Source organism: Dromiciops gliroides, chromosome 2 (assembly GCF_019393635.1).
Source record: "Dromiciops gliroides isolate mDroGli1 chromosome 2, mDroGli1.pri, whole genome shotgun sequence".
NCBI classification, from domain to species: Eukaryota; Metazoa; Chordata; class Mammalia; order Microbiotheria; family Microbiotheriidae; genus Dromiciops; species Dromiciops gliroides.
The window spans coordinates 35,656,781-35,667,822 of NC_057862.1; the positions used below are offsets into that span (position 1 = coordinate 35,656,781).

The 11,042-nt window shown below is 52.2% G+C and overlaps 1 protein-coding gene across 1 annotated transcript in view; it reads left to right on the forward strand.

The window, feature by feature from the left end:
* The window catches only part of ETFA (electron transfer flavoprotein subunit alpha), a 76,534-nt gene extending 68,794 nt beyond the window's left edge, over nt 1-7,740 (forward strand). Inside the window, exons 11-12 of the mRNA XM_043983546.1 lie at nt 1,079-1,159; nt 7,453-7,740. Of these exons, the coding sequence (XP_043839481.1) occupies nt 1,079-1,159; nt 7,453-7,491 (120 nt within the window). The 3' untranslated portion in view covers nt 7,492-7,740. The remainder of the gene's footprint in view (nt 1-1,078; nt 1,160-7,452) is intronic.
* Nucleotides 7,741-11,042: the final 3,302 nt, after the last annotated feature.

An 11,042-nucleotide genomic window follows, 5' to 3' on the forward strand; every position in this document is an offset into this window, starting at 1 on the left:
CCCCCTTCAGGCCGTTTGGGAAATCCTCCCCCCAGGCCCCTCACTGTGCTGGAGGTCTTCTGACTGGGCTCCTCTTGTCTGGGCCCTGGCGCAGCGCGCAGGCTGGGGCCCTCAGCTCCCTTCTGCCTTGCTACACAGGCAGCATCGACATCTTGTTCTTGTAGAAGACGAGCTATGTAATTGTATCTCCTCATGTGGGGATGGGGCGGAGATGCCGCGAGTGTTTTACTAGTGAGTGAAGTCTGGTGTCCATTGTGGCAGATGCTGTTTCATAGCAAACAATACAGTCTAATATGTTGGGCAGCAATGGACTGATTAGCAAACCAGTCTGTCCAAAAGGTGCGCTTTATTTCAGACAAAACTCTTGTCTGTAATGAGAGTTAGGAACAGAGGCAGCTGTGGAGGGGTAAAGAAGAATAGTTTTATTCTAAAAAATGTTTATTACTATTAGTTTGTCTTTGACATTTTAAGGATGAGATAATTGTGAAAAGAGAAAAGAAGCTTAAATAGAGGATGCAGTGGGACAGATGTGTGGGGGTGCAGGTAGACTGCAGGGAGGTGCCTGGAAGGGAAGGGTCCCCATTATTTCAGGGATGGGAGTGTCAGACACCTCAAGTGCTCTATGGGTGCCCCTGACAAGGGAAGAGGCTCTGGGGGCTGTTGGTGGAGTGGACTCTGCTGCCTCCTCCCCTTCTTGGGACTGATCCACCTGGTGCAGACTTGGCCCACGTTCTTTCCCTGAGCTGCTAGAGGATCCTGAAGCCAACAGTCGCGATGGCTCCCATTTCACAAGCACTCTGGGAGGTGTGTACCAGAGGTATCATCCACATAGTGCCGCTAGGGCCAGAGAGGTCTGCTCGTGTCTGACTGTAAGTGGAGATGGGACTTGAGCCTCTGTCTTCCTGATTCCCACATCTGGCCCCGCTCTGTCTCCTGCTCCGCGCTGCCTTTCCGTACAGGTCCTGAAGGCTTTACGAGAGCTCAGGAATGAGAATCACGCAGGAAGGGAGGGCACGAACATTTCCCTGCCTGTGAGACAGAGAGGTAAACCTGGGCTTGCTCTTGTCTTGTTTTACAGACGATTGTGGCTATTAACAAGGATCCCGAGGCCCCCATTTTCCAGGTGGCAGACTTGGGCATCGTGGCAGACTTATTTAAGGTGAGTGTGATTCGGGGAGAATCAGCTTTCCAATTAGCCTGCTGGGAAGAGTGTCCTATCCAGTCAGGACTTGGAGGCTGTCAGACCCTCATGGAAGTTTTCAAGAGAAACAACTTGCTTTTTCTGAAATGTTCTCATTTTGCCCTGAAAGAAGGACTCTAAGTTATACGTTGGGATCCTGTGCAGATACCAGCTCCTCACTTACTGTTCTACAGACAAGGCCTCAGAGGTCATCTCATTTAGACCGTGGGGGGCGGCAGGGGGACCAGAGAGAGCCAGATCATCCCAAGTCAACCCCGGTCATTGCCAGAGCTCTGGCCCCCTCATCTTCCCCTTCTCCGACCCCTGTATTTCCAGAGCCCCTCTTCATGAGTGCTTAGCTCTTGGGACAGCCCAGTGTTATGTCCCCTCATCGGGCCCCACTGTGTGGTGTGAAGCTGAGCACTTCAGAAATCTGTCATGACACAGACTGGAAGGGAAGTGGCCTTTCTGAGGTCCCACAGTGACCTCGGTCTCCATCTTGGTGGCCTTCCTCTCCAGATGAGCCACATCCTTTCTAGAATATGGTTCTGAGGATGTAGCTCCCTTGCCATCCGTCCTCCATGAGGGGACCCCCCCCCCATCGGACCGGTAGCTGCCCCCTCTTAGATGTTTAAACGTTGCTTCAATGGCTTCCAGTTCCCGTGGCCCCTGCATCGCCCATACTCTTGAGCCCCTTTGCCAACCCATCCTCATGGATGCCATTCACCTGTTGCAGCCAGATTGGATGGCTGCCTTACATGGCAGCTGTCAGTGCCAGTGGAAGAAGATGGTTAAAAAGATGGGCCTTTGTTTCAGGGAGAAGCTTTGGGGTCATTTTCCTAGGAAATTACCCAGGGCAGCCATTTTTAACATAAGACTCATTGTTGCCCCAAAACGTTCAGCTTTGGGATCACGTGTCTGTGCACGGTTGGTTTTGCCCTGTGAGTTGAGAAGAATGTTGGTCTCGTTCCTTTGGCTCCTGGTCATGTCTCAGTGGAAAGGGAAGGCTGTTTTTCATACTTACTCACAAGGCTGGCTTTTTTTCCCTTCTGGGTAGGGTTTAGGAGGAGAGGATTAGGAGATGTTTTGATTCATTCATTGAAAAACGAGATTAAGTTAAACATTGGTTGCTGCCTCCTCTCTGTGGTGTGTGGGCTGGCTGGGCAGTGATTGGCGAGGCGGCAGGGCTAGACACTACCTGTGGTGGCCTTTGGAGGCCTCGGCCGGACTGCTTTAGCTGGGTTATTTAATCCACTTCAGCCCACTGTTATGCAGCGCTGGCGTCATGCCAGGTGCTGGGGTTATAGACAAAATGAGGCCGTCTTCCCACTCCAGAGGTTTTCCTCCCCCAAATAAGGAAACCCAGGTAAGTTGAGGAAGGTTTGAGTGTCAGCAACTGGCTATTGGGAGACCAGCCCTGAAAGCACATTTCATGTCTGCCCAGGGTGTGGTGTTTGTGCTGAGAGACTGAGGAGCCAAGCCATTCCTGGCTCACCCCTTCCAAACTCATGAGCTTACCTCCCCTCTCTGAGCGGTGACTTCCTCATGCCCAGCTCTCCCTCTGGGCCTTGGCACAGGGCCCTTGCCCTCTCTGGCCTTCAGTGTCTTCATCTGGAAAACTGAAGTGGTTTGACCACATTGTCTCTGAAGGCATTTCCCAGTTCTTACATCCCATGAGCCACATTCCTGCCCACTGATTTGCTGTGTGACTGTGGGGAGCCCTTCCCCTCCAGGATTCAGTTTCTTGTCAGTAGAATTAGGGAGTTAGATGACATGGTCCCCAAGATCTTTTCCAGCTCTCATATGTTATGTTTCTGAATCTTGCCCGTCCTCCAGGACCCAGCCTCCTCCCAATGCTCCTCCTCCGTGAAGACTCCTGACCATATGCAGCCCCTTTGAACCCGATTAGGCCAAGCTCAGCTGAGGGCAGGTGGCCAGAAGTGCTGTCTCCATCTTGAGCCATCCGAGCAGAGGGCAGGGCCAGCTTGTTGGGCTCCACCTTGGTACTAACGCTGCCCTCTCCCCCCAGCCTCCTTGGAAGTACCGTGGGGACCACTTTTCAGGAAAGGATTGGCCAGCCGGGGGGGCACGGAGGGCCTGGGTTTGGAACCACAACATGATAACAGAGAGAACGTTTCCTGAAGGGAATAAGCTCCTGTTTCTAGGCATAGGAGAACCCTGAGAAATGGATGCCTCTGAGGGAGCTTCCGAGCCTCGCTGGCTGCTCCAGACCTCCCTTGGGGGGCCCTTGTGTGCTGACCACCTGCATGTGGGACACGTGGGGCTTCAGGAAGTTACTCCAGGGGAGGGCATTCCCCGGCCAGCAGGCATCTGGTGGGTTCTGCTGGCCAGGTTCAGATGACTGGGACCGTCATAAGCAGAGTAGGAGTGCCCCCTCTCTTTCCTTTGTTCACCCTGTTTTTGCAAATTCCCAGTCTTCAGTCAGACCTAGAGAGCAGGACGTGAGGGCAGGCAGTTGGGCATGTTTGGCCTGAACAAGACAAGGTTGAGGGGTGCGAGATAGATCTGCTGTGCAGGGGTAAGGCTTGTCCTGCTTGGCCACAGACATGTGGATCCTGTCTGTGCCCTCCCTGATAGGGGGCATCCAGCCTTGGCTCAGAGACCTCCAAGAAGGGCAGCTCAGTCTACAAGGGCAAAGCTTTGCTTTTTATAGTTTTCTCTGAGCTCGTCTCTGCCCCTTCCATCCCCTGCTCGAGGGGTTCTGTCTTACGGGGCAAAGCAGAACAAGCCCATCACATGCTGCAAGTCAGGAGACAGGGTAGAGCAGTGGACAGCATGCTGACCCCAAGGGCTAGTGAGACCTCTGACACACACCGGATGGATGACTCATAAGTAAGTCACTTCTTTGGGCCTTCTGAGTCATTGATTACTGGTTGTGATCTGCCCCGGGGGAGAGGGTTCTTCCAGTGCCCCAGTGGGAGTTCTGCTTGGGAATTCATCGTTCCTTTCACAGGGAATGCTTACTATTGGGAGAAAAGTACAGGAGCATCGTGAGTGACTCTGCTCAGCGTCCCTGCGTCCTCCAGACAGGGCCCCGCTACGAACCCTTCCCTGACCCCTGGGCCAGCCTGGAGCTCCCTTGCTATGAGCCCCCTGAAGTGGTGAGCTCTCACTGCATCTTGGCTTCAGAGTGGCTTTCCACGATAAACGGGGCTCACTTCTCTCAGAAAGAACCCCTGAGGACCCACCCACTCTTGTGAACTCTTGGAGGATGAGGGCTACCACGTCTGTATTTTTTAAAGTATCATGTGGTTTGGAGCTTCCTCGTCTAACACTTCAGTTTTGTAGATGGGAAACTGTCCAATGACTGGTGGGCTGCGACTGTGCAAGAATCTGTCATTGGGACTCAGTGAAGATGTGCCAAGTGCACAGAACCTCCTCCGGGGGATTCCTGTCTGAAGCTGGAGTCTGTTAGGCCTGTGGGCTTCTCGTTTACCCCTGTGCACTGCCCCCCTCCCCCCCCACCCCCTACTCCCCTGCCCCTGGCCCAGTCAGTGCCTCACATGGAGCTGCTACTTCGTAAAAGCCTCATCGACTTCATCCTGCTTGGTCGTCATGACCACCTCTCCCCATGACATCTACAGAGATCGTTTAAATGACAACAATATCAATAGATCATAGGAGCTGTCACTTCTCTAGTACAGCAACATTTACAAAGTGCTTTCCTCACACTAACCCAGTGAGAGGGTGACATGGATTATTCTGGTTTTCAGATATGGAAACTGGGGCAAAAGGAAGCAAAGGGAGCCATCCATCAATAACTTTCAGATGCAAGAGGAAGCCTGAGCGTCCAGAGAGGCGTGTCCTTCTTTGTTTTCTAAAAATGCCCTTTGTGATTGTGAACTTAAATGGCATCATTTTCTTTTCCCAGACCAGCCAGAGGATAGCCACCCATAGTATAGTTCTCATAATGTCCACTGAGGAGAGAACAACTCCTGTGAAGGTTTTTTACCACTTCAGCAAGGGGAGGCAGAGAAGAAAAAAGAGTTTCTGTACAAAAAAAAAGATATTTCTATAGAAGAGGAGGTTCTGTTGTGTTTGTCATGAAGTTGTACCAGCCTTGGGCTTGCCCACCTGCAGATCGATCTGCATGTAGCCTGTGTGGTTGGTGTGAATGAGCTCACAGTCTGCCCACCAAAGAGCGACCGAGAAAGTGTGCCAGCACTTACTGCCACCCTTGAGTGCCTGCTGGCCTCGGGCGTGAACGTGGGCCTTTCAATAAGCTGGAGACAAAGCGACATTCGGAACAAACAACATGTCGACAATTTCCTTAATAAATTTTGTACGAACACATTATTTCCACCTAATGGAAATGTAGCTCTCTTAAATAATTGAGGAGCTTCTTCATCAGTGGTGAGTTCAGCCGGGATCTTGGTGAGCTGGGGCAGCCCACAGCCCTCGGAAAGACAAGGTAACTGATAGTTTGCTGGAGCCGCCAGGCTAGGTTTTCAGGCGTATTCCACATTCTGGGCATCCGCTGCTGCCCCACTGGCCCAGGGGCTCCTTGTTGTGCCAGTGCTGCCACAGAGCACCCAAACACAAGCATCTCAGGTTGCAAGCAGTGCACCAGGGGCTGGTGCACGAAGCTGGCTCAGTCACTTCTCCCTCCTCAGGGGCCGCTCCTTGCTAAGCCGCTGCCCTTGTGTACCTTGGCTGGCCCTGAACTGTGGCTGAAGGTTTTACTTTTTTTTTTTTTTTGCAGAGCAATTGGGGTTAAGTGACTTGCCCAGGGTCACACAGCTAGTAAGTGTCAAGGATCTGAAGCCGGATTTGAACTCAGGTCCTTCTGAATCCAGGGCTGGCACTCTATCCACTGCGCCACCTAGCCGCCACTTGAAGGTTTTACTTTTGAGACAGATGCAGGGGTTGGTGCCCATTGGTCTCTGACAGACAGCCTGGCAGAGTGAGTGTTGGCCTTGGGAGGGGAAGGCCTGCTTCAGAGTCCTGGCTATGCCACTTAGTGGGCTGTGTGACCTTGGATAAGATATTTCCCCTCTGACCTCACAGTTTCCTGAGGACTCGACTCAAGTCGGGGCCCAAAGCAGAGTGTGAGGAATTAGCAGTGAAGCACAGCGGCTTTCTAGCTGAGGTCACACCGTAATTTGGAATCGCTTTTGTTGTCCATTCTATAGGCGACTCTCAGAAGTTCTGGCATCTGGGCGGGCTCTTGTGATCTCCTTTATTTCAAGCTCGTGACTTGAGGGTGTGCAGGGAAGGCCTGGTGCATCCCAGCAGCTGCCTCAGTGTTGCCGGAGCCTTTAAGGTGTTCATGGCTGCAGGTGGTTTCTTAATCAAGCCCCACCTGCACAGAGTGAGAATGGCCAGTCCTTTAATTTTGGGGTGAGGGTTCCTCGAGCGGCCCCTGCCCACTGGGCATGTGCGGCTGGAGGGACAGCTGAGACGGCCTCGTGACGGCCTCCGTGTGTCGTGGCTAATCAGCTGGCACTTTGGGGCAGTGGAGGAGCTCATCCATGCAGGCCCTCCCTGGTGTCTCCCCGGCCACCTGGTCCTGCTGCATTCTGGGCCAGGAGGGCCTCAAGCCAAGCCTTCTCCTCTGCTACCTCAGCTCTGAACCCTCCGGGGAGGTGGTGAATGGGATGTGCCAGCCCTCATCTCCGGGACTTTCCTCTACCTGCTCAAGCCCTCAGCCACTCAGGCTGCCCTGCCCTGCCCAGCTCAGAGGGCATCTTGTGCCTCCTCTTAGGGCGGCGGCTCGGCCTCCTGCTATACTGTCTTTTGCATTGATTGTAGTTTCTTGTGATACATCATCGGTGTGGATGGTTATCTGATCTCCATGAGGTCAGGGTGTCAAGTGAGGGCTTTGCATGCAGCAGGTGCTTAATAAATGTTTGCAGATTGAATCATTTATTCCTAAGAGCTGTGGGAGGGCAGGTTGCTTAGTGTTCCCTGAAAGGCTCAGGGAGGATTCTAGAAAGGCTGCAGCCCTTGACCTCGACCCCTGGGGGGTGTGAGCAGTAGTTGGGGGCTTCCAGGTGGAGAGAATAGGAAAGCTAGACCACATGTGCCACATCTCGTGTGGTCTCTCAGCCGGCACATATTAGAAGAGAAGTTCTTTTGGCAAACAGTCTCTCAGCCGGTCTCTGTCTGGCAGAGCACCGTGAGTTCCACTTTGTTGCCCACGTCCCCAACGTGGATCTGTGTCCTCCCTTGTTGGGAATGGGGAGGGGAGCAGGTCCGGGTCTTGTGTCCTCCCGCTGATGCCTGAGTCTGCTGTTTGGTTTCATTTGCAGGTAGTTCCTGAGATGACTGAGATACTGAAGAAGAAATGATGAAGCGGCTGCAGTCACGGCTCGAGACGGGCAGTTACCCAGAATTTCAGACTTCCTCAGCATCAGACACTGTGGAAAGCTTGGACAACTGATTTCAGACAATTTAAAAAAATTTTTTAAGGTGCCAGAATGTCTTTTAGGGGAAGATTCATTTCCCTTTGTAAGTTGATTCTTGGTTCCAAACATCATCATTTTAAAATGTTTTCTAATTCTATAATAAAGCCAATAATAAAGTCCTGACAACCTTAAGCCTGGCACTGACACACGTTTCAGGCTTTGGCTTTGGAGAAGTCAAACCTGAGAGTTTGGGGAGAAGGTTGGGAAGGTTATTTGTAACTTTACTGTGCATAGTGGTTTGAGCTGTGTGTATCCCCCCACACTCACGCACACACACACTCTCATGCACACCCCAGCACAGCCTTCAGGACCACACTGAATATGTACACTCAAGTGGGCACACACTCTCCAGTGAAAAGATCACAACCTCTCTGAGTCTTAGTCCAGAGTTTTCGTGAGTTCTTGTGACCTAAAACCTAACCATTCCACCTTCCACCCTCTGATGAATTTCTCCAAACTTAGCTCCGCTGGTCCATGGACAAGGGGCAGACTGCCCATCACAGGATTTCTCCCAGTGCCTGCCAACACTTGTGCACAGAGGCTTTAAAATCCAGGGTTGCCTCTGAGCCAGGACGGGCAGCATGCAAGTGTAGCAAGCGCTGCCCTTCCTGCTGCCCTGTGAGGTACCTAGGGCGACCATCATGATCCCGGTGTTAGAGACGAGGGGACAGGCTCAGAGGGGTCTCGGGGCCTGTAGTCACACAGCTTTGCCAGGATATGTCAGGGCTAGGGCACGTAGTAACAGCCCCTAGCCTTTAGGAAGCCTGTGGTGTGGGTGTCTACAGATGGGGAAACTGAGGCCCAGGCCTGGTCTGAGTCAGGTGCTCTCCATGACACTGCGCAGCGTCCCTTCATGAGAAAAGCTCTGCCCACAGGTGTCTTACATGGAGAGCACAGCTCGACCACTAAGCCCACCCCGTTTAACCCTGAATGGAGGGAGTCGGTTGATGTTGCATCTTGTTTTAGCGTCTTGTCAGCTTAGAACCATCTTGTCTGCTCCGGGGAGGGAGCGGCTGGAGCCAGCAGGGGTTACTGCTTCAATGCACGGATATTTTGGTGCATCATAAATGTTTAAAAAGTTGTTTGAAGAATGCCCTGGCTTTTTGCTCCCTCCCCTGAAGATCTATTTTGTGAGTCCCACAGGGAGCGCGCTCATGAGAAACGAGGCCCTTGTTCCGGTTACCCTGTCAGCCAAGTCCCCTGCTCCCCCTTAGACACCTCCAGGGACTGCCTCATGGGAACTCGCCCCATCCGCTCCTCTCCATGCCTCCACCCCACCCTCTGTCTCTCTCCCCTTCATTTCCTCTAATACTTTTCATCCCTCCATCTCTCCTTGTTCTCCTTCCCCTCCGTCCTGGTCCCACCTGCCCTCTTTCAAGTCTCCATGCTCCGTCACCCTCCTTGTGCCACCACCATTTACACCCCATCAAGCCTCAAGTCAGCCTGTATAGTCATCCCATGGCCGCCACTGTGCTCCTGACCCCCGAACACCCCTGGAGGAAGTTACCCCCTCCCGAGAGCCAGGGCTACGACATACTCTCCTCATCTAATCGCCTTCTTCACTTCTCGTCAGCAGAGGTCCTCACCTCTCTGGGGGAGAAAATCGGCTGTGAGCCTTTCCCTCTCTCTCCCTCTTTATGGTCTGTACAGTGAGGGGTCAGACTGAATCTTCCCCTCCAGCTTTAAGTTATGAGTCAGCTAAGTGGCCCAGTAAAGAGAGTGCTGAGTTCCAGACTCACTTCAGACACTACTGTGTGACCGCAGGTCAGCCACTGAACCTGCCTCAGTTATCTCATGTGGTGAATGATGGACTTGGATTTGGTGGTCCGTGAGGATTCTCTGATCCCCTTCCTGCCCACCCCAGTCCAATCCATTGCCAAGCTTTGCCAACCCCCTATAACCTCCCTTTCACCCATCTCTATACTCACCGTCATGCTAGTGTGGGCCCCTTTCATCTCATTTCCACCATCGCTTTAACCCTGTAGTTGGTCCCAGTTGGTTTCTCCCTTCCCTGATCGATACCTCGCACATAGCTGCCTAAATAGTTTGCCTGAGGCAAAAGTCTAAGCATGCTGCTTGTTCAGAAACCTTCAGTGGCCCCCCTTTACTCATAGGAAAAACCACAAACCACCTGGTATTGAGGGGCAGCCAGAGAGCAAGGCTTGGAGTCAGAGCGACCCAAGTTCAAATCCTGCCGCAGATAGATAAGGAAGTCAAGCTGCCAGCCTCAGTTTTCTCATCTCTAAGCTGGGGATAACAACACCTACTTCCTGAGGTGGTTGTGAGGAAGTAACAAATATCATGTACTCTGCAAAGCCTTCGAGTGTTATATAAAAGCTAACCATTATCCACACGATTCAGGACCTTCCACCATCTCACTTGGACTCACCTTTCTGGCTTGATTTCATGCTGCATTCGTCAAGTCTAGGATTCTTTTTATTTTATTAATTTCTTTTTTTAGTGAGGCAGTTGGGGTTAAGTGACTTGCCCAGGGGCACACCAGCTAGTAAGTGTTAAGTATCTGAGGCCAGATTTGAACTCAGGTACTCCTGACTCCAGGGCCGGTGCTCTATCCACTGTGCCACCTAGCCGCCCCAAGTCCAGGATTCTGCCAAATGAGTTTTCCTCAAATACACAATTCCATCTTCCGGCCCCATGCAGTTGGATCCACCACCCCCTCATGCCTGCAGTGCACTCCCCCGACATCTCTACCTCTTGCAGTCCTCTTCCTTCAAGGCCCATCTCTTCTGCAAAGACTTGGTGGATCCTGCTCTCCTCACCCCATCCCCGTTTGGTGGCTCCATTTTGGTTCCTTGTGTATCTGCATATATGTTGTAGCCCCCTGTTAGACTGTAAGCTCATTGAGGGCAGGGACTGTTTCATTTTTGTCTTTGTATTCCCAGTGCCTAGAACAGTGCCTTGCTTACAGTAAGTGCCTAATAAATGCTTGTTGAATTGAACTTAAAGCTCTCCTCTATCCTGGGGCATGGGAGGCAGTGAGTGGTCTGTACTTGCAGAATGGGGAGCCATTTGTGGGAGAAACATCACCCCACCCAGGGAGCAGGCAGATATCTGAAGACAGAGTTCCCATCTATCCATAGTGCAGAGCAGGGGGAGCAGGGAAGGCCAATGCAGATGAGAAGAGGGAGGGTCCAGATGTCAGAAGATGGGAGGGGTTGGGGGGGTTGAATTTGAATCCTGCATCAGGACTGTAAGATCCCGTGTAAGTGATAACTTTCCACATCTGTGAGCTGGAGATGACACCTGCACTGCCTCCCCACCAGCTTTGTAAGAAATGGGCTTTCTACACCCAAAGCACCGTGTGATGTGAGCGTCAAATCAGAGAATCAGGAAGCGTAGGGAAATGAGAGGGGAGAATGGGTGTGAAATGCCATGGGAAGGACATGGTTAACTGAGGCAGGCAGGGCCTATGT